The following is a 23,185-nucleotide window of genomic DNA, read 5'->3' on the forward strand; positions in this document are numbered from 1 at the left end:
CCGCCCGCTGTTGCTGCGACCGTGAATTCTTCAAGTCTGCTTGTGCTGGTCAGACCCAGAGCTGTGGTAGCGTCTCGTTTCAATATGACACGAAAAGCAACACTTACATTTCACCACCCTGTCCGTCGTAGATAACTTCGGTTCATCATTCGGCTTGTTTTCGGACATTTCCAGTGTGATATAAAATTAAGATAGGGCAGAAATGAGACTTAAAACGGTCCCTGCGTTGCTCTGGCCGAACAACTCGTGAGTCTATCCGAGGAAAGAGACCGCAGTGATCTCACTCGGTCCTATCAGCGGCCAAAAATACTTGCAACAGGGTTACAATTTCACTGCTGGTGCTGTAGGAGCAGCTCTGTCTGATTTACTGTTACTCTGTATCAAGTTGTCTCAACGCAGTCTGCACTCAAACGTGCTGACTCGCAAGACCCGCCTCCTGGTGACAGCGGCTTCGCCCATTGGTCGAGAGTGACAGTTTGCCTATGCCCGTACATCCACTTTCATCAAAGGGCTGTTTCTGTGTCAGTCTGGTATTAATAACTGGTATGGATGAATATGAATGTATACACTGGTTAAAGTGCACAAATAAACAGTCCCTAACGATTTAAATTTTAAAAAAAGATAAAAACTGAAACATTCTGTCAACATATTGAAAAGATTGGTGAAACAGCTGGAAATTAGCTCTCAAAAGATTTACACCTGTTTAGCTAGCTTTAAAAATATATTAACAAGTCATTTACACACAAAACAAAACAAAGCAGATTTGAATAATAGTTAAAAAAAAGTCTCATTGCATATTGTGACGTAAGTAAAAATTCAGAAGTAAAATATGAGATTATATTATGAGATTATAGCAAAATATTCTCACAGTAACTGAGAAGTAAAGGATTCCTTAATGCTTATATATAAGAGGTCCCCCTGACCTTTCTACATTAGATTCTCCATGTGCATCCTCTTGCAGCAACCCTGGGACAATAAATCAATATTTGCAAAGATAGCATGTGACAAAGTGAAGACAAAGAATTCACCTTTGACCCTTAAAGTGAAAGGTTCTCATGACTTTGTTATGCTCCAGGGTAATGTGGTTGCCAGGTTTGGGTATACATGTTCCCCAGAGGGAACGATCAAAGGAAATCAATATAAAACTGCTCCTATTGATCATTTTAATCATATGAAGAATCTGTTTTATTCTGATGTCAGTAACCCCTCATACAGGTTATGAGGGGCAGTCTTCACAGCGACTGGATCTCAGCCCAGCTGAACACATACGGGAAAGACCTTTTTATACTGATTTTTCTTTATATTTTTCACCTGTCTGTACTTTGCCCTATCTAACAGACACATTTTCTGAAAATAAATAAATTAATTAATTAAAAGAAAATGATAGGAACATTCATTGTTCCATGAAGGTAAACCTTTTTTTTTAATTTCAACTACTCTATGTCTTTCCCACTGGCACCACCCTCAGGACAGGATCTGCAGCTTCACGTGTTTGTACACAGTGAGTCATTGATCTGAGGTCAGGTTTAAGGCCATTTTTATTTGACTACATGTTTTTAGGTGCTTGTCGCTTCATTGTCAACTATGTTCAGCTGGGCTTCCTCCAAATGCAGAATAGTTCATACAGAATACAATCGTTTTCTGTTTTATTGTTTTCATCAGTGTAGTTTGGCAACAAAAAAATAACGATAATAAAAACAAATGAATAAATCTGAGTGAACCAGTCTGGATCTGCGTGTACAGGAACAGGAAGATCTGTGGCCGGTGAGTCACCAGATAGACGGAGCCAGTGATTTGCATGAAGGAGACCTCAACTTTCACCTGCTCATTTTCTCGACTTGTACATTTCAGTCGCCCCTCTAACACTGAAAGGACATAAACGGCTGCAAACTGCTATTAATGAGACACCTGTGTGGTATGAGTCAGTTGTTTGGCAGGTGGAGGCAGTTAATGAAGCCCTAACTTTTACATTTCTCTCAATGAGAAGCTTTGCGCCTGGTAGGTCAGACAATCCTTTTCTTTTTTTAAACTTCTGGCTGTACGGGAGGCATTCACATCAGATCATTAATTTTAACACGCCTCGGGTTCTAACACTTTGTTTTGTACCCAGGCTTAATTAAACTCCGGTCAAGTCTGTGACTCAAGCTCTGCTTGACGATGACCTTTTGTTGGTTTCTGTTTTCCTCTTTCGCTTACCTGAATGCCTACTTTGTCTTTATAAGGGATACCATAAAATTTATTTGGCATGTCTACGATACAACGTGATAAGGTGATACTCAAAAACGCTCCACACAAATTAGATTTTTCAGCATGAAAGATGTAAACAAACACTGACAACAATCTTTTTCATCTTAATGTGCCGCCCTCTTTAGATAATGTTTACTCCATTACCTCAGCATCGTGTTTTATTTATTATTTTATGACTATAAATTTATAACTCCCTTTTACGCACAACACGCCAGCTTTTATGGTGTCAGCATCATTTTAAGAGCAAAACTAAACCTCTGATGTCCTTATCTCTTATGGTCTGTTGGGAAATTTCAAAGGACAAAAAGTAAAAAGTTGTGTAACTTCTCAATTAGACTAACTTCATAGCGTATATCAAGCAACTATTTATGTATATTTTAAGCAAAACATCAAAGCCTAACTTTTTCCTGGTCATCATAGCTGAGTCTTTGTCTGCTTTGGCACGGAAACAGCCTCTTATCTGCACGCCTCCTGACAATAGCCATCCAGTTACTGTGAAGTCAGCCTTGCACACAAGCAGCACCGCAGACATGAGCCACACAGGTAGGCTACTTTTTCATATTATTTATTAATTAGCCCATTATTACTATTTTATCTTGGATAGTGAAAAATGATTGTGTAGTATGTGATTTTTGTAGTTAATGCTTTTTGATTGATTTTGTTGTCATCACCAGATCAATAATTTCTGTATTTCACTTGTTTTTATATATTTAAATAAACAGGGATTACTTTGGCAGTTTACCTCTATGTGGCTCAGCTCCAGAAAAGTCTAGATAATGTTGTTTCATAAAATACTGAAACCATAACGTTTTTTCTTCATATAGCTGGGGATTTGCTGATCGTCTACGACACTGAGGCAAAGCAATGGGCTACCTACCTACAGTCAGTTTTCACTGGTCCCATCTCAGAGGCTGGGATCTGCTGCTATGACATTGCTGCAGCGACCAGTCCGAAGGGTGATTTCCTGAGGCTCGTCCAGTATACCTGCAAGCTCCTAATCCTTTCCAAGGGCTTGCTGGAGGGTCTTTGCCCGACGAAACGCTTCTTCCTGGGACGCCTGTTGAGTCCTGCGGCTCATGTGGTGGTTCTGCTATGTGGGGTGGAGAGCCTGAACCCCCTGCTAGAGCTGGTGCCTCTGAACGGTGATGAGTGCACGCAGATCTCTAGTGAACAAGACGCCTCTGAGTACCTGTCCACTGTGATGGACACTGTGAGAAAAGGTATGGAATCTTTTTAAAATCACTGACCATATATTGTGTTAGCACCATTGTCTTTAGCCTGGTAGAAGATTATAGGACTTGAGGAATGCTAATATTGGCTAAAGTGCAAAAGAATGGGTAAAAGCAAATCAACCACCTCCTGCAGAGTGGATAATGAGTAAAACTGAACTATTGGTATCTTTTATCATTGCCACCCCATGAGGTCTCTGATCTTATTTCATGAACCAGTCAGGTGTGAAATACCCCGCAACTCTGTCACATCTCATATTTTGAGCTCAACATCATTCCAACTGTTATTCCAGTCTTAACGCTACCTAGTGTTTCTCTAAAAATTATGTTTGAAGTTTAAGGTTTGAATTTGAATTCAAATAGCATGCAAAATATCTCAATGCATGACAGTTAAAAACAAACAGTTAAAAACATGTTTTTTGGCTCAGTGCTGATCTCAGCTTTGAAAACCCGGAACAGCTTTTTCAACCTGCCCTTCCTTTAGGACAAATGTCCTTGCTGTTCCCTTGTAATAAATGCGAGGAGAGACGAGTGCTCGTTATTTGCTAGAATGCCTGAGCAGCTTGGAAACCTGTTTACTCAGTTTTTTTTTTCATGAGAATTGTGCATTTTGAAGATCCAATATTTGTTAGGAGCAGCTGCAGAGACATCTTTGGTGAAACTGCGTGTATCACTACCATGTCCTCATCTGCCCCGCCAATTATCCTCTGCCTCCTTTCCCGTTTTTTTCCTAATTACACTATTTGTATAAAACCATAAAGTGGAGGAGTGGGCTTCTATTTAAACAGGTGTGGGAGCAGGAGGAACATTTGATGCAAATTCAGACACCACTGATTACTCATTGTGAGCCATGCAAATTCAATAGCACTTACAGCATTGCTTCATTGCAGCGGTACAGAGAAGTGGTTCAGAGCGGGAGCCTATAAACAGTTACACTTTAACCCAGAAGCACCTTCACTATTAATGCAGGATGAAGCTGTTTGTTTGTTGACACATGCAACAGACATGTGGGTGTTTGATAAGTGCGTACCCCACGTAAAGTAAGCGTACTTCTTTACTGGTTTCTGTACCTACATGCATCAGCGTCAGGCTGTTTCCAATGAAAAAGGAGAGTTTAGATTTTCTATTTCAAACACATGTGAAATCATCAAATTAAAAACTCTATTTACCATGCTAGGTTAGGTAAGTAAACGACAAGAGAACATCATGTAACCATGGCAGCAGGTCTATCAGTTTCTTCTGAGCACACCGATGTTTTGAGCAAAAGGCTAGCATTAGCATGCTAACATGCTCATACAGTATTTTTATCCCAGTATTATACCTGACAAAGTATACATGCAGCTGACCTGATAATTGAAGAACTGTCAACTTCTTTGCCATGAGAAAACCTTTGCAGTATGCTTTAGGTCATAAGCCATTCGGCTGAATCTGAGCAGAGAGCATAACCCTGTACACTTCACAAATCCTGCTACTTTTGTCAGCAGTCACATCATCAGTAAACATCATTGCCTTCATTCCCCTGGCAGCCATACAACCAATGTACAGCCTCTGCCAGTTTTTCCAGGTTTTACATGTTAGGACATGACAGCAAATCAACATCAAGTTCTCACCAGGTCTTAAAATTACACCCCAAGATTCAACAGCTTTTAGCACCACCTTTAGCAGCTATATTAACTGTTTGCTGTATGTATTTTTCAGTCTCTCAAGTCATTATAGAGGAATTTCGGCACCCTCTTCTTTATAACGTTGCTTCAATTCATTGTGGTTTGTGGGCATTTGTTATGCACAGCTCTCTTAAGGACTCAGCATTTCAATCAGATTTAAGTCTGGAGTGTGACTTGGCCCAGCAGATAGATCCTTTTCTTTATCAACTATTCTGCTGCTCTGCTGGGGATCATTATCCTGTTGTGTAGCTCAGTTTCAGCCAGTTTAGCTGCATGACAGATAGCCTCCTATTTAAGTAATATTTTGGTATACAGAGAAGTTCATGGTCAACTCAATGACTTCATGTTGCCCAGATCCCATGGCTACAAAATAAGCCCAAACCATTACCCCTCCACTACTGTGCTTGACAGTTAGCATGAGGTGTTGATACACTTGGTTTTCTCCAAACATGACGCATTATGGATGACGTATTACATGCACATTATGACCAAACACCTCCACGTCAGTCTCATCTGTTCAAAGGACCTTATTCAAGAACTCTTTTGTTTTGTTCAGATGCAACTTTGTAGACCTAAGCATTGCTGCCATGTTCCTTTAGAGACACGAGCCTTTCTCCTAACCACCCCACCAAACAACCACCAAACAAATCACACTTGCTCAGTTTTTTTTTTATAATTGCACTGTCATGACCTTTAACATTTAGCATGCTAACTGAGGCACATAGAATCTGAGATATAGCTCTTGGGTTTATTTACAGTTTCTCTCAGCATTGTCAGCAATTTGCCGCGATGTCCACTAGTCTTCTAGGAAGACTAGAAACTGCCTAAGATGCCAGAGAGGAGATTATCAGAATGAAGTTATGAGGATGGTCTGTGGGAAGCTGGTGGCAAAGCCAATGTAAGCAAGAGCAATAGGCAGATTGTGGGTTGGCTGGTGAGCAGGTTAGTTAGTGGGTTAGTGAGAACCAATGAGTAGGCAAGCTTGGCAGGAGGTTTCTAAAGGCAGCAGATGAGTGTGTTTCCAAGGTGGCAAGGTTTTTAAGAGTCGGGAGCATAATGGTGACAATGTGAACTGCTGCAACCTTCTGCCTTGCTATCTCCAGCACCTGATTATCAAATGTGAAGCAGATCTAGGAACAATGGTTGAAGAAACAAAGAAAAACAGTATGACCAGCAGACCTCATATTGAGAGTTCACATACTGAGAGATCCACTGTGGTGCTGTACAGAGTCAGTATAGGTACATGCTTAGACATTTCCACAAAATCGACTGCAAGAAACTTATCCTAATGCTACAGGAATTCATTCTCTGCTAACCACCAGTGGCTCTATAATGCTGTCGACAACCATGACAATGTCTTTGACTGTCGGCAAGATATTACAGCTCGGGCCAAAGTGGCAGAACAACCATCTGGGATCTTCCAGTAACTAAAACACATGTTTCAGATAGCTACTGCTATTTGAAAAATGTGTTTTGTAGAAATTCTCAGTGCATAGTTCAGCATGTTATTGAGTGTCTATCTTTTTCAGCCTCAGCAGCAAATATGAACCCCATGACACACAAACCATCAGCATCAGAGCTGAAGGGGGTGCAGATGCAGTTGTCTGGAGCTGACAGCGCCAGATCCAGCATTATGGTGGTTCCTTCCAGAGTTCCCTGTGGGGTGAGAAACTCATCTAGTCATTAGTAAACCTTTTTTTTTCACAAAGCACATGTAACGTGTGTACTGTCTGTTTGGTAGAGCTCTATGGAAGTGTTCATTCTTCTAAAAAATGAAGTGGCTGGCTCCGACACTGAAGTTGAGTTTACGGGTAAGAGTCGGACGCTAAGAGTGAAGCCTCTCCGCTGGAATGAAAGGATCCTATGTGTCAGCGCCCCAGGTGAACAAAACAATAAAATACTGTGATGACTGTATGATTAATGAAGCTTTATTCTGTCTTGTGTGAAGCCTCTAAAGTCCTACGAAGTGATCTTCTTTGAATGAGTCATTTATCTTTGTATACAAGGGACTAAATAGTTGAACCAAGATAATAGGCTGTTTGCTAAAGTAACTTCTTGGCACGTGATAACAACTTGGTCACACACTAAAATCTTAGTATCTTCTCTGACCATGCCTGTGTGTTATCTGTGTGTTTTTACTGAAGATTTTCCAGCAGGAAATGTAGGAGTGACTGTCTACAGCGGTGGAGCACCGCTGAATGATGCACAGCTGCAGTACTACAACAACATCGAAGAAATCGCGTGTCTGCTCTCGAGGGTAACAGACCCTGTAGATTTCATGTGTCAGGTAAAGCCATAAATGATATGTGGGTAAAGAATAAAGAATAAATGCCTTATCTGAGTTTTAAAATGGGAAATTCCACTACTTCCCCCAGAAAGGATTAGTGCTGAACTGGGAAATTTTCCTCATTATACATACATCAATGATCTCTGTTGTTTCTATTTCCGCATCCTTTCTTTAGAGTCTGTTTCTAACTATTTTTACAGAGGTGGACAATTAAATTGAGGAACCATTAAAACAAGAAAACATTTGGTTTTTGTACTAAATAATTGTACTAAAGACTGGCTCTTAGCTCACATTATATGTGTGCACAGAAACAGCAGTGGGACTTCAAACATATAACACTTGCAAATATATTTAAATACCTGCAGTCAATCATTAACTTACTCATGTTTAGAGCACTTTTAACTGCTGTTCCAGACACCCCCTTAACAATAGAAGTAACTCTTCTGAGGTACTGCGCAATGCTACTTAGTGACTCACGATTATGCAACTCACTCATCAAAATTAGTCAATCACTACCTCAGAACACAGCCTAAAAGTACAAAGATGTGGGAAAACATCCATTAGATTGAATCAGCATATTTCTTCTGGTGTTTTATGAACAACCATTCACCATCTCCTTTCTGAAATTAAAGGACAGCAGGTTTCAGCTGTCTTGGAGCCATGAACACTTGATTTGATTAGATCCCTTTTGCTGAAGAGGCACACTCGAGGCACGCCAGCAGAAGAATTTGCCAAGACAATCTCAAACTAAAGGCCCGGACACGCCTCTGATGTGTGTGTGGTTAAAAATCAACCTGGCACTTTTATGGTCTCTCTACTGTAAATTCAGTATAACATCAACAACAGTTCCATTGTACTTTTTTTTTAATCCATATGTTTAATTCGTTCATCAAATAAAAACAAAAAAGGCCTCCAGCCTGGTCATTAAGAGAAAAGGCTGCAAGCTTTTCTTTACAGCCATTACTCACTAGACTGTGTTTGCATTTCAGGCTTTTCAGGTGTCCTCTGTGAACACGCTGGATCAGAAACTGGCCTCCATGCTGTTGGAGAACATGCCCACGGGAGGCTTTCAAGGACTGCAGTGTGAAAACGCACCTGAAAGAGGTACAGCTCTCCATGGTGGATTGCTTAGTCTGAACTTTACATTAAAAAGCATCTGCTGAGTAATCGCAAAGACAGAAAAACCCAACCTGGTATATAAAATGTATAAAAACAAAACTCTTGTTTGATTGTCAGAAGATCCACAGTCCAAACCACAGTAGTTACACGATCCCTAATTGTGTGGAAAACATTTTTCCTTCAGACAGAAGCTACAAATCAATACGTCTAACGTGTAGCTGATACAAGCTGCGGCAGGTTATGACAACAGAAAGTGTCAGATCAGGCCATTTATATTAGGTGCCGCATTGCTGCACTATAATGTCTACCTAATTCTCTCTTTCCTGGCCATGTCTTGAAGCAATGACGTGAATTCAACATAATGCACACAGCTGAAATAGGTCCCACTTGCATCAAGCGCAGTATCCACTTTGAAAGGGGAAAAAAAGCCTTCCATTATTACTTGGCTCATTATGTGGCAGATTGATGGCTTCATCAGCCACTGAGATTGATTCTTAACTCTGTTGAAAAGGGCACAGGGAAATGTTGCCATGACAAACAGGTCAATAAGTACCTCCAAGCTGTCTTTCTTTGACGCTCCTGGATGTGTTAGATTACCCACATTGCACTAGATCGCCGTCAAGTTATCACAAGGCAGAGGTATCTGCTGCTATTACGTGATACAGCAGCTCATTTTCAATTTCAGCCTTAATGTAATGGATGGAAATTCCTTTCCAAGACCTAAACTCTCAAACATCCCCCGCAGAGCTCCACCGTGCAGAGGTGCCCTCGCTCCTCCACTTTGCCGCTCGGTACGGCTTCAGAAATGTCTCCAGCCTCCTCCTGCAGTGTCCAGGTGCTGTAAGAACACTCCGCACGGCCAATCGTCACGGACAGACTCCCGTTCAGATTGCCAAGAGTCACGGCCACACAGAGGTTCACGTCATACTGAAAGAGATGCTGGTAACTACGTCCTTATAAGACTTCTTTCACTCTCGCTGTGTGCGTTTCATCTTCTGGGCTCATATTGACTCTTATTCCATGTGGAATTGATCCTTGCAACAAGTTAGATCATGCTTCTGGCTTATTAAACTTCCATAGATGCAAGACATTCATAAGACATTATTAGAAAAATCACAATATCTGATTGCAGCTTTCCGGCTCAGTGATTTCTAATTTTAATAAAAAGCTGTGAATCCATTAATCATTGTTACAGAGCTGCTTGGATGTCATTTTAGGTAAGCTGAATTCCAGTTACTTGCTGACAGTTGAGGAAAATAGCAAGATAGACGTTTGTTCTTGAGATCTAAAAGCCGGGGTAAGCAGTGCAGCACTTAGGAATGCTCTTACTGAAATGAGTACGGCAGCAGGACAATAAGTGACTGGTCCCTTATCAATAATGAAAGGAATGGAGAGAATAGGAAGGATTGAAAGCGAGGAGGGGCGAACACACTCCCTCCTAACTTGCGTCTTTATATCCAGATCATGACTCAGTTAGCACATGGATGGTGGGCTCCCTCCTCCCATCTTCAATATATCTGGCCTGTGAGGTTCCTAATGGAACACCCCCACAGAGATTAGAAAGACGGTGTTTGTTCATGCGTGCACAATGGCTCCCAGCACAGGTCGTCTGCATACATTCAGACAATTAATGCGGCCGCTGATGTTAAAAATGTCCTTGCGTAACAGCTGCCATTTTGTCATGTTAATGCGGAGATCATCTTCCCGCTCAACCTTCCACTTCGCTGTGCAGACGCGCTCGCGCCTGAGCCGCAGGTTAGCCTCTCACGCGCTAATTAGAGGTAATCCATATTTAATAGATTCCTTGCGTGCACCTACCTCACTTTACTTGATAAACCTGTAGGATCACAATGTTCTTTCCGATACTAATTTCATTAGGCCGTGAGGACATTATTTATATATATATTTAAAAACAAAACAAAACCAAAAAACAAAGCAAAAACACACATCACGCACCCAGTGTTACAGAAAGGTCAGCGGGTCCTTTTTTTCCAGTGTGTAATGCAAATATTACACAACATTGCACATCTGCTGTCAGTGAACCTCAAAAGCTTTTCAGTGTATTCATTTTAGCCGGAGCGGTATATCTTTGGTACACTGTTGTGAGGTAGTCGAACATCAATTTTGAGCAAGGTTTGATTGCTCATGATACCCACAAGCTTCTTAAGTGAGGTTACCAAATCTTCCTACCTAAAGCTCTAAATAAAAGTGTTATTTTGTATCAGTAAGGATAAGTATGTTTTCCACAAATGTCCACAGAGGTACACTCATTCTTATGAAAACAAATAGTGTTTCAGAGAGAGACACACCTCAAAACCTGAATAGAAACATCAACATTTATGTATATATAGCGCCAAATCACAACAAGCCCTTTGTATAGTAAAGGTAAAGACCCCACAATAATACAGAGAAAATCCCAGCAATCAAAAAACAACAACCTTTGAGCAAGCACTTGGTAACAGCGGAAAGGAAAAACTCAATTTTAACAGGAAGTTGAACAGAACCAGGATTAGTTAAGGGCAGCACTGCGGGCGAGGGGAAGGAGACAGGACGTTCAACAGCATGTATTTTATCCTCTCTTCCTTCTCTCATCCCAAGCAGTCACAGCAGATGGCCCCGCCCCTCCCTGAGCCTGGCTCTGCCGGAGGTTTCTTCCTGTTAAAAGGGAGTTTTTCCTTTCCGCTGTCGCCAAAGTGCTTGCTCATAGGGGGTCATATGATTGTTGGGTTTTTCTCCATATGTATTATTATATATAGGTCTACCTTACAATATAAAGTGCCTTGAGGCAACTGTTTTTGTGACTTGGCGCTGTATAAATAAAACTGAATTGAAAAACACAAAAATCCCCACAAAAGGAATAAAAATAAAATCAGCTTAAGAGAAGATGATGAGCTTTGGGCTTATTCAGGTAACTTCAGGGCTAACTGTGTGTTTTCATATTGTTAACCTCTTAAGAGATTGCAGACATCACCTGCTCCAGAACAGGTTATGTTCCAGAGATCCTTATCCGTTTGTGACTGGTCAGATGTCACCCCCTTTTTATGTGAACACACTCATAGCTAGATCGATAAATTCTGGGTTATCTTATCAAGCAGATAACCAGCTTCATGTGACAGCACAAACTAAATACACTCTGTGGGGAAGAGGAATGAAGCACAGATATACCAAACAAAAGAACAACAACATAGAAAATATACTTCAAAATAAAAGAGGAGGTAAGAGACACAGACAGGGAGGCACAGAAGACAAAGAAAAAAGAAACAGAGGAAAAAATAAAAGCTACGGCAGCCAATCAGACAAATTACAATCAGGTTGTTTCAGACATACTTAATGCTCAGTCAGAAAATGTCAATTTCCCCTCATCTTTCCTTATGATGTCGAAAACATTTTTGCTTTATTAATGCCTCGGCCTAACCTATAGAAAGCCCTGGCACTCCAACAGCTGTTGCAAATGTATTTATCCCCCTGGCAACGCTGCTAATTGAGAGTGAGTGCATAGTGAGCGAGGTTCGATCAGAGCGGTCTAGCGGGTGCTCGCTGTGAGTGTACAATAAGTCGTTGGAGCGGAACTGACAGAGGAGCGGTCGAGTCATACGGAGGTCTATCAAAAAGGAGTCTATAGCTACAACCTAACAGACATCAGATACAGCACACAGACGAAAGTGTTATTTCTTGGCAGTTTTTATTGGAGGGTATTCATCTCGACAGCTAAAAACAACACATACTGTGCTTGCATGTGGCCTGGAGGAGAAATTATGAGAGCCATGATTGTGTTGTGGGTTTTGTTCCTTTTTTTTTGTCCTCGGTTCATTAAATCATCTGCAGTGTTTCCCCCCCACCACCTCCAATTAATCAACCCATGATGCATCAGTGATTTGGGCGTCAGCGTAGCAGCACTCTGTCAATAAATCCTAGATGGATTGGCCCCCTGCTTCATAGACGGGCCGAATCACTCACAGGGCCTGCGTTAGATCCACTAGTCTGCCCCGGCACCACACTTCTTTGTTAATTAGCTGTGAACTGCTCCAGAGGGGAAAGCTGAATTATTCAGGGAGAGCATAACTAGAATACAAATATAGAAAATGCTCCGCTGGTATCAACAATGTTTATGTCCTCAGACTGCAATGTGCTCACTCAATTACTTACACAAGCCAGCATATTCCTTATTTAATATTTCAGAACTGGGTCACAAATCTGGCTGAGTGTCACTTGGCATTTCGATGGACTCTGTGCTCATGCTGCAAGATTTCACTGTGTGCGCTTTGAGTGCAGAGCACAACTCGATAAATACAAATCAGCTAGCAACTTCACCACCCGAAGGCTACAAAGAACGTTTTATGTGTTGTTCGTGTATCCACCTATTCAAATTCACAAAATCCAAATTAGGTGACGTCCTAGACTCTGGTCGTGAGATTTGTTATATCAGCTGACCATATTTTGCATAAGGTGTTTGGTTTATTAGTAACTGCACGGTAATATGCGTCAGCTCCAGAGATTTGCTTAACATTTGCATATTCCTCAAGTAAAATGCTGTTTTACCACTCATTACCAGACTATATGTTGCATATCCATTGCACTTCACCAAGCACTTATTCCTCCGGACTAGCATAGCTGGTTTAGAAACACTTGAAATATATCAGCTACTGGATGGAGCTCCATCAAAAGCTTTTGCAGATATTAACAGGTTGAAGAAGCCTGAATTTAGCAATCCCCTGAATTCGTACATCGTTCAGTCAGCTTGACAAAGTTTCTAGTGAAACAGATTAGGTTGATGTTGTTTTATCTCACAGTCCTACATGATGAATCTCTCGACTTTGTTTCTAATTAGCAAATGTTGGCATGACGATGTTATTCAGCATAGTATGGTAAATATTGATAGAGACATATATGCGTAGATATGGCAGTGGCTATCCATTGAAGCACCTCTGCACTCTAATTTCTAATGCACGTCTGTGGAAACACAGATCTCTACACAGTGAAATCACAACTAGATTCAAACTTACTCAAACTGTATTTATGATATGGGGTATACTTGGTTAAAGTAATGTGGTTTGGTGGTTATCACTCTTGCCTCACAGCAAGAACGTCCTGAGTTTGAATCCACCATGTGGCCTAGGTCTTTCTGTGTGGAGTTTGCACGTTCTCCGTGTGTCTGTGTGGGTTCTCTCCGGGTACTCTGGCTTCCTCCCGAAGTCCAAAAACATGAAGTTAGTGGGGTTAGGTTAATTGGGCTTCCACCTGTTGGGCTGGTGATTCTAAATTGCCCATAGCTGTGAGCGTGAATCGCCACAACCCTGAATTGGGTAAGTAGAAGAAAATAGATGAATAGATGAGTTTTTGTACAATAACGCTTATGTTACAGTCGACTTATGTTGGTAGTAACATAAAAGTTCTAAAGTGTTAATGTTGTATAATGTTTTCAGTGAATATTACAACTCTAGTCAAGCTTTTACTTTGCATAGTCTCTTCTTCTCACTGTTCCTTAGTCCACATGCCTTCTAACTAACAGAAAACGAGTTCATCTGAACACCCACGTGCAGCTTTACACATTTCTTTAGCGGCGTTTCAGGTATACACTGAGATGCTAACTGTATGCCGTGCGAGTGCCATGGAAATCAATGAACAAATAATTAATAGTCTCATTCAGGACAAAGTAACACATATGATGAGCCATTAGAAAATGTCACTATCAGTATCTGTCTGATACGCACTTTCGCTAACATAAGCTAGTGCTAGCTTAATTTAGTTTTGGGGCAGTCACTTAGCATCAAGTCACCTTTAAAGAAGGATAAATTATTGATATATCAAAGTAGGCATTTTCTTTACAGTAAAATGCTGGTTTTAAAAAAAACCTTCTCCCTCTGGAACATTATTCCCAGTTGTTTGTTATTTAATATAAGAATAGGTCAACTATGGTAAACATGTAACCGACATCTTAGCATTGCCACTGACAGCAGATTGATGTAAGCACAACTGATTTATGCTTGCTGTGTTAGCCTTCAATAATACATGTTTGGCTTTGTGTGAAAAGAAAAGTGCGAAGGTAACACATTCCTGAGCAAAATTAGCTTTACAGAAGTGTGAAGTATTTATTCGCCAGCTCAACTAGCTGTTCTATGCCAAAAAAAACAACAAGTTGGACAGATTTTTAACTGCACAGCACTTGTGTGATGTTCAGCTTTACACTTTGCAATCTGCCACACATCAAACACTCCCATGCTGACACCAGTATGCAAAAAGATAGCGAGCACGCTAAAGCTGAGAGCCGAGCGAAGAGCAAGCTTGTGAATTGGCCATTTCAGCCGTTAAAGGCAGATTTACGGCCCTTATCCCATGTTAGATGTATACTGTCTGGACTGCGGCAGTTCATATTGAATTTGTCTGGAATGAATGGGGCTTCTGCAGTTTCAGGCATCTTTAAAATGATTTAGCATTTGTGGTTAGTAAACAAATACCCCTCCTCGGTCCAGAACTACCCCTGAAAATACCAAACTGTGCTTCGGCACAGCATCTGACTATTAAAATTCAATGATCGAGTGGTGGTAATTAACCCGTCCCTTCCACCTGTTGGGCTTGTTATGAACCTCTACTGTTAAGTAATGCATTCATGGCAGCCAATGTGTAATTTGCAGTACTCGGAACAGTGCAATATTCTAATTGAGTCATGATTTGCTGTGTTGCTTGGGAACGGCACACGCAGCAGGGCGGGTTATATGGTGGATGTTTTGATCCAAATGAGCTGTATCTCATGCATTCTGCAGATTTACATTGCTGCATTCACAATGTATCCTTGTAAAGCGGCAGCGGGGTCAGCTGTAATCAGTAGATATTATTGCATATTCACTCTTTCGATGGAAAAGCTACAATGCAGTAAAAGCTGTTTTTATTTAAAAATGTAGTGGTACTGTCTGTTTTTTTTCTGTTAGCCATATCAGAATGTGCATCTCTATCAGAAGTTGAAATATGGCAGCAAATCATTATCTGTTTCTCATCCTAATTATAGATGCGGTCTGATATGGAGCAAAGGGGTCTTGAATTGCTCACTAAATGATATGTTTAGACTGAAAAGGGAAGATAGTCTGATTTCATAATTACCCTGATCATACCCCTGTCTGTCCCTCAGCGTGCTATTAGCGAAGAGGCCTAGTCTGCTGCAGCTTTTGTTGTCAGAGAGAAAACGGGTTTCTGTTAGCCAGCAGGCGGGGTAACAAGCACACCTCTGTAATTCACATTATGGCCCCCTGAAATTGCTTTTCCACAAGTCCTAACAGATGCAGTGAGAAAGCTCGATTAATAATCTGGACGTTTGTCACAGCTGACATGAAATGCTGAATATCAAATCAGTGCACGGAAGAAGATATCAGCCTGTGGTGGTGTGTGGAGAGTCATCTGTGCTCTGAGCTTTCAATTTCTAAGCCTAAGAACGCAGGTGAGAAAAAGAGCCGGCGGGCAAAGTAGGGAGAGCGAGCTAAGGAGTAATCCACATTTTGCTGCACTGTATCACAATGCAAGACAAATATCCTTTAAAGTGGCCTCCTGGACGGGCGCAAGAAATGCATCTCGGTGTTCTGTTGTTGTTGCAGAATATGTCTGGCTCAGGCGGGGACAATGACGATACCAGCGTGTACGAAATGATGTGCAGTGCAGGTGAGTGAGCAACTGATGGGAAGTGGAGGGAGGGCAGAAGGCAAGCCAGTAATGGAATTGTTTTATGCCCCCCGGCATATGATTACACTGTGTTTCCTTTCATTTCCCCTCAATGATGGGGACATCATGTAGCATTGCTTCTGATCAGCTGTGAAATGACAAGTGGCCAAAAAAACAAAACAAAAACGGCATGTGCAGCATCCATTATGATTCTGAGGCTTTAGTGCAGTAAACACTCTGTGTGTCAGGGAATCTTTCCATCACAGACACACAGAAACTGCAACAGGTGGAGGAAAAAGAGGGGGAGGATGAAGATCTCTACGCACCGCTGGGGGTGAATGGTGAATACGACACCATCCTGAATTCAGCTAAAGCAAAAGCAGTGGTCATTGCCAACCGCCCACCAGCACCCACACCCCGGCCTGAAGGCACCCAGTTGATGGACAGCAAAACCCCTTACATCACTCAAGGTAACTTGAGACTCTTTTCTTGCATCACTCATTCAGACAGATACAATAGTGATGATTATGATTCTGAGTTATGCAGGATGGGGGGAGGAAGGGCCTGGAATGTGCATCGCCACCATCAGCAGAGCGCTGCAGAGCGCTGAATAGAGAAAAGAGAGCTTGCTTTGTGATGCAGTTTGTTTTGATTTCAGAAACCGCAAGAACATAGTCGCTCCCCGTCACAAAACAAACACGAGCGAGTCTGGAGAAAGACCCATTTGCCTGCCTTGAGAGCCCGCAGTCCCTAACTGTTCAATTACAGCTGTGTGAATATTTCATGAAGATGAAACATCCAAAAGTGACTGGTATTATCAAGGCTTATAAATCATTAAAACAGCTGTGGCTTCTCTTTTTTCCGTCTCGCAAATGCAAAAATGAACACGCGGGGCCGCAATTAATTATTACCGCAGACAATATTACGCCCGCCTCTCGCATTCACGTGCATTCAAATAGACGAAACTAATTAGAGCGGCTCAGTAAATAGCTCCCCTTTTTTTTTCTTTAGTGAGCTTGCTTGTATCTACTGAGCCGACCCCGTTCCCGGTGGGATTTACGAAGCAAAACAAGGAATTGAGTGCACCACTGAGTTCTCTGCACCCCAACCATCCTCTCAGTAATAGAGAGGGAACTACCGGGCTGCCATCTGCAACCAATCTTGGCCAGATCAAGGCCAAGTCAGCCAGAATAAGTCATTACACATGTTTTCCATCGTCCTTGTCCCCAGAGCGCACAAGAGAAAGGAGAGGGATTTTGAGGTTTCCATCTATTGAGACAGAGGAGCTTCAAACCACACAAGGATCACATTTTGCCCCTAACTCCCACCACCGCAGTCAAAGATGTGAGGGCAGAGATGAGGCTCGGTGGAGGATTAGGCGACGAGCCAGTTATTGGAGAACACGGCACAAGTGGAAACACTGAGGAGTCTTCTTTTTGTTAGCAGCGACATCTCGGGCTCAGTGAGACTGAAAACGTGAATGAAATTCAATCCCATGGGCAGGCAGTTCTGCATATGCAACATACATGGACACGCCGAGGCCGAATGAAGCCACAAAGCCGGGCTTGTATTATGAGCGAGGCAGGAAAGAGAGGTCGTGTTTGAGCGTGAAGTGGAAAAGAGGAGATGCTGTCACAGAGGACGGAGTCAGAGGCTGGGATTATCTTCCAGGGTGTGGATGCTGAATTTGAAATCCAGCGTTGGTCACACGGCCGCAGCTCCCCCGCCTCTGACAGCTAAAACAGTGCAGTCTTTCATTCAGAGCGCTGACAGGAAACCAAAAGCATCATTCAGAGTGTCTAACTCAATTCAGAGCTCAACTGTGTCTCTTTGCAAAGAGCCAAGATCCTGCATTTTTTATTTTGAGATTTTTAAACATATATTCAGATGTCACTACGTTTGTCATTTCTGAAACAGTGCTGGATGGTTTTTTTTAAACTAAGCTACGAACAAGCCACAAGCAGGGTGCTTTGAAATAAGATCATGGCTCCATCGTGTGGCAGGACAGTTAAAATGCAGGCACAAATTAGAAAAAATTTAAGATTCAGATCTGGTTTTCATCATTCTAGTAGTATTATCTAATAAGATAATTAGTGGAAAATTACAAAGATATTTACCACATTATTAGCACAATGTTACATAAAACTGTTGTGCATCAACAGTGTTCCAGAGGAAGAAAACACCAGGCGATGGAGATCTGTACTCACTTCCCTCTAAACAAGGTAGGTGTTGAGTAATATATAGTAATAAGAGCAATAAGTAACATGTGATCAATGTGTACAATAGTCATTTAGTACAATATTTAAGGTACGTGGACTTTACTTGAATATTTGTAACTTATATAACATCACTAGGAAACCAGTGCTAACCAGTCGTATGTGATCATTTACAAAAAGCAGCGCTAATCCTGTTTCATCATATACAATTTGCCCTTCAGTTGGTATCATTTAAATGCATACACACTTTATTAGGTACGCCCTGTCAGTACTGGGCTGGACTCTTAAATTGGTTGCACTAATGAACAGTTGAACAAGCGGACCAACAAAGTGGCTTCTGGGATATGTGTGTATAAACTGGACCAGAGGTCGGCAACCTTCAACATCAAAAGAGCCTCTTTAGCCGCAACACAGTCAGATGGATAACAGATGTAATCTTTTTTCCTATTGTTTCGTATAGTTTGCAATATTTTTTCGTTCAAAGCTCACATGAGCCACAGCTGAAGGGCGCGCGAGCCAGGTTGCGGACCCCTGAACTAGAGCTAGAACTCCATGAACTACTGCTGCATGAAGACATTCTTCCGATAGCGTTCCCTTATTTCTGCCTGTGTGCTGCTTTAAATAAGCTTTGACCACTGAGATATCCAAACATCTGCATCTTTCAAACTCCATGCCCTCAGTGATGCAGACTTCCTGCTAAAAATCTGCAGTCTCCAGACCCATGCTGAGATAATCCTGAAGATATATCAGGGTTTTATTCTCAGGCTTGACTAAGCAGTCGCCTGCATACTAATGCAAGTAGCTTTGATATGTTTTGCCGCTTTACTCTTTGCTTTGTTTGGGACAGACAGTCGCAGTTCATTAACTTTGAAACAAACAAGCCCTGCAGCTAGAATAAGCAGTTAATGCTTTTTTTCATGCTTGTGATGTCTTTAAACAGTTGCTTGTATTTCCCTCTTTGGCTACGACTGATATCATCACTTAAGATTAGATGTGCCAATCATTTTTTTAATAAATACTTTCCTCTAATTTTTTGTTGTAATTTTTTGTCTATTAAAATTACCTGCTGGATGATATAAGTTAATGGAGACGCTATGAAATAATTTGTAGTGTTCTGTTAAGCAGATTAATATTCCAGTAATCAGCATGGGGAAGGCAGTAATTAAAGCAGCAGTGTAATGGGTACACACGCAGTAAAAAAGGCAATAAAATGATTTAAGCAAAGCCACATGCTAAGAAGTTTAAAAAAAAGGATGAACTGCAATGGTGAGCACCTACAGAGAGATGAAGCCATTTGTCTGCCTCGCTGTTCCATTAGTGACACTGAATGACACGTCCACAGATCATCACACTCGCCACGAAAATTATTTACAATCTCGGTGACTCACAGACATCACAGATGTGCCGAGCGAACTCACATTACCCGACTATGGATACCAGCTGCTTTGGTATTATACTCGGGCTTTTCTTCCTTCTATCTTCTCCCAACTAGAAATCAGCTATTTAATTTATGGGTGGATATTTTAGGACTTACATTATGATTATTTTATAATCTACAGCAGTAAACATGTTGAAACGTTCCTGCTTATTGTTTTTATGGGCTTGTCGTTTACAGCAGCACGCGGGCGAGAAGGCAGTGTCTCTACCACCTACGACACCTTTGTGCCAAACCAGATAGACGGGCTTCAGCAGCTCATTGAGTTCCAGCAGCAGGTGAAGGCAGGCTCGCTTACTGTGGACGAGGCTCTCGAGCTCTTCAGCGACTGGCAGCACGTTCAGAAAGACTTGGATGCCAAGCAGCAGGTAGGATCGCTGCACGCTCTGACCGAACTCACATGAAGGGATCTGAAAGAAGCAAGCAGGTCCACACACGATACAATACAAATACTGAATAATCAGGCAAGTGTGGTATGCATCTGGGGAACCATGTGTCACAATAAAGAAAACAGTCCCTCGGGTTTTAAAGATCTCTGTAGGCCAGAAAAAAGAAAGAAGTGAAGAATCGCTGATTCAAAATAGGGTTTCTGTTATGAATTGTACAGGAAGCCAGAGGGGCCAAAAATATGACAAACTCACATTTGAAGGGAAGGGTTTCTTATTTTCAGCAGCATGTAAATTTTGACATGGTACTGTTTTCTAGTATTGTTACGCACCACAAAGTAGCAGAAATGATGTTTACAATATCTGGCTGTCGTTTTTTTCCTGTAGCTACTCTATTTCGTCAACACCTGCAACTCGAGGAGCCTCTACGCACACATTCTTCAAACACCAAACTGCACATATCACATGACCTGGGTGGTTTCAGCTGTTGTGCCTTAAAAAATAAGTCTGTCAAATCTAGAGCTTTCGGCAAGCTACCCTGCATCGGCGTCTTATGTTGTTAACCAAGAAGGCAATGATAGAGAGAGGGAGAGCAGTTTTTAATAGCTCCGCAGTCCAGTTTTGAGGGGTATTTTTATCTAGTATTTTTTTGGCATTCTTTATAAATTCATAAATAATAATGTGAAACTTGTGCAATCAAAATACTGTAACAGCTATAGTGAAGGATTTGAAGCACAACACAAGTTACTTGCTGTTAAGTTCCAGATAGGGGAATGATGGGAAGGTGTATCTGTTCGTTATCAGGTAGCTGTGCAACACTAGGACACCAGGGTAGGAAAGGAATGTAGTTTTCCACCAACAAGGTGATTCCCAAAGAGGTTTTAGCCGTAAACTTGGCATGCCTTGGCTTGATGTGCCATCCATCCATAAAAAACTTCAAAAAACTGGAGAAGTGGGGGGAAAAGAAGAAGTGACAGGCCTACAAAAAAAAAAACTATCTACAGAAAGTGAGCAGTACAGAAAGTTAAGTCCTTAAGAAATAGAAAAAAATAATCCACCAAAGACCTAACACAGGACATGAGATGCATCTGGACCTTCCATCTAATGGTTTCAGTGGAAGGATAGCTGTCAAGAAGTTTTATTTAGGGAAGGGAAACAGGAAGAGACTGTATGCCAATTTGGACGTAAAATCAGTGGCAAGACGTCTTATAGAGTAATGAATCCAAACTGTGAGAGTCTACAGCCATCTGTAAAACAGGGTGGAGGCTCTGTCATGGTTTTGGTCTGCATTTCAGCCAGTGGTGTTGTAGATCTTGTCAAAATTGGTGGAATTATGAACAAAGAAAAGTACCATCAGATTTTGATCCACCATACAATTCAACCTGAAAAGTGTTTGATTGAAAAGGGCTTAATTTTTTAGCATGACAGTGATCCCAAACACCCTGATAATAAAGTAAAAGCATAACTGGGTAAAGGAAAACACAAATAATGGAACATAATCAGTCATGTATTGGCCTCCCCAGAATCCAGACCTCAACATTACTGAAGCAGTGTGGGATCATCTTGACAGAGAACAAAAGGCAGAAAACATCCAAAGAAGAGCTTTGAATGTCCTTCAAGAAGCCTGGAGAACTATTCCTGATGACTACTTCACCCTTATGCGTTTGTGTTTTGACTTTTTGCTGCCATGATGCCAGGTCTCTCTTGGAAATTAGATTTGAATCTCAATGAGATTTTTACCTGGATAAAAAAAGGATTATTGACAAGACAGCTTGCCTCAGAGCGTTGTGTGTGTGCAGGAAAATAAAGGTGGTCATGCCAAATACTCACTTTCGAGCTCGTTAGAATTGCACAAACTCCTTATACACTTTCCAGTTATGTTTTCAGGTTTTTGAATAAATTGCTGCGAAATATAAAGACATGAAGGGTGGTTTGAGACTTTCGCACAGTACTGTAAATTTCATCAGGACTGCAGTTAATTTACAATGAAGTGCTCGGGCTCAATCTGCCTTAACAAACCTTTTTCACCTAATACTTTCTGGCACGTCAGAGTAGGAAATAATAAAACAGATGATGCGCTAATTCCATGTACCTGCTTTTATTTCAGGGTCCTGGTTTTGTTGGCGCGCCGTCTCATTTTTGAGACACATTTTTAATGTTATTAGTAACACCTGTGCTTTTCCTGTTGAGGCAAGTTATAAGGTCTGGTCTACGGTGCGCTGCTGTGCGTTACACAGACAGGTTATGAGGTTGTAAAACAGCGGTAGATGCCTTTGTAGAAGCTAAAGGAATTTGTTTCCCGCCTAACACTGAAGTCAAGTCACAATACCTGCAAAATGTAAGACTCGAGGAGAAGAATGAGTAGAGCAACAGAGATCACACTGTATCAAAGTCCGACTAAAGAGTCACCAGTTCTGCTACACAAATTTTCAATATTTGATATAAGGAGCTTTCACCTGGGCATTTCAGCACTAACTCTTACTACTTTTCACATCTTATAACAGACTTAGTGATAAATGATCAAGGTAGCACCTTAACATCAACATCATCAACAGTTAAAAGTATATTGCTCTCTGAAATGCAGCGCAGTACAGAGAGCAGATTTATTGGTCTGCGGACTAATATCGTCAGTAAAACTACCTCCACCCTTTTGTTCTGCTCTGTTGTTGCATACTTGGACTATATTTGCAGTATGTTTTCCACTGGACCTCCACGAAAGCACCGAAAGATTTATGATGAGTCTGTGAAACGCGCTCTTTTCTTTGTCTTAGCCAGTGTAAACATAACACGGATCCATCATGGAAATCTCAGAATGTATAAAGACCTGGATGCCTTCTGTACAGTCAGTCTAATACTGAAGCACTGATCTTTGTCTCTACAGCAGAAGCTGAGCCATCTGAGAGCCACTATCATAAACAACAGAGAGGCAGACGACAGCGTCTATGGTAAATATTC

General features: G+C 41.4%; 2 protein-coding genes across 4 annotated transcripts in view; one reads left to right on the top strand and one right to left on the bottom strand.

Annotated features, from left to right (window-relative positions):
* LOC309703268 (protein phosphatase 3 catalytic subunit alpha) overlaps nucleotides 1–442 on the bottom strand; it is a 69,450-nt gene extending 69,008 nt beyond the window's left edge. Inside the window, exon 1 of one of the 2 annotated variants that reach the window (XM_082528013.1) lies at nucleotides 108–442. In XM_082528013.1, coding sequence (XP_082384139.1) covers nucleotides 108–168 — 61 coding nt within the window. In that variant the 5' untranslated portion in view covers nucleotides 169–442. The remainder of the gene's footprint in view (nucleotides 1–107) is intronic. The other variant, XM_082528014.1, reaches the window with a different exon arrangement.
* The window catches only part of LOC309703264 (B-cell scaffold protein with ankyrin repeats-like), a gene marked incomplete at its 5' end in the record, with an annotated part of 42,335 nt that overhangs the window by 16,501 nt on the left and 2,649 nt on the right, over nucleotides 1–23,185 (top strand). Inside the window, 12 exons of one of the 2 annotated variants that reach the window (XM_082528004.1) lie at nucleotides 2,700–2,790; nucleotides 3,072–3,467; nucleotides 6,670–6,803; nucleotides 6,882–7,020; nucleotides 7,285–7,427; nucleotides 8,417–8,531; nucleotides 9,292–9,488; nucleotides 16,130–16,193; nucleotides 16,442–16,663; nucleotides 18,356–18,415; nucleotides 20,025–20,212; nucleotides 23,112–23,175. In XM_082528004.1, the coding sequence (XP_082384130.1) occupies nucleotides 2,700–2,790; nucleotides 3,072–3,467; nucleotides 6,670–6,803; nucleotides 6,882–7,020; nucleotides 7,285–7,427; nucleotides 8,417–8,531; nucleotides 9,292–9,488; nucleotides 16,130–16,193; nucleotides 16,442–16,663; nucleotides 18,356–18,415; nucleotides 20,025–20,212; nucleotides 23,112–23,175 (1,813 nt within the window). Of the gene's footprint in view, nucleotides 1–2,615; nucleotides 2,791–3,071; nucleotides 3,468–6,669; nucleotides 6,804–6,881; nucleotides 7,021–7,284; nucleotides 7,428–8,416; nucleotides 8,532–9,291; nucleotides 9,489–16,129; nucleotides 16,194–16,441; nucleotides 16,664–18,355; nucleotides 18,416–20,024; nucleotides 20,213–23,111; nucleotides 23,176–23,185 lie in introns of those variants that run through there. The other variant, XM_082528003.1, reaches the window with a different exon arrangement.

The sequence above is a fragment of the Aulonocara stuartgranti genome, assembly GCF_965226115.1.
Source record: "Aulonocara stuartgranti genome assembly, chromosome: 3".
In the NCBI taxonomy this organism is placed as follows: Eukaryota; Metazoa; Chordata; class Actinopteri; order Cichliformes; family Cichlidae; genus Aulonocara; species Aulonocara stuartgranti.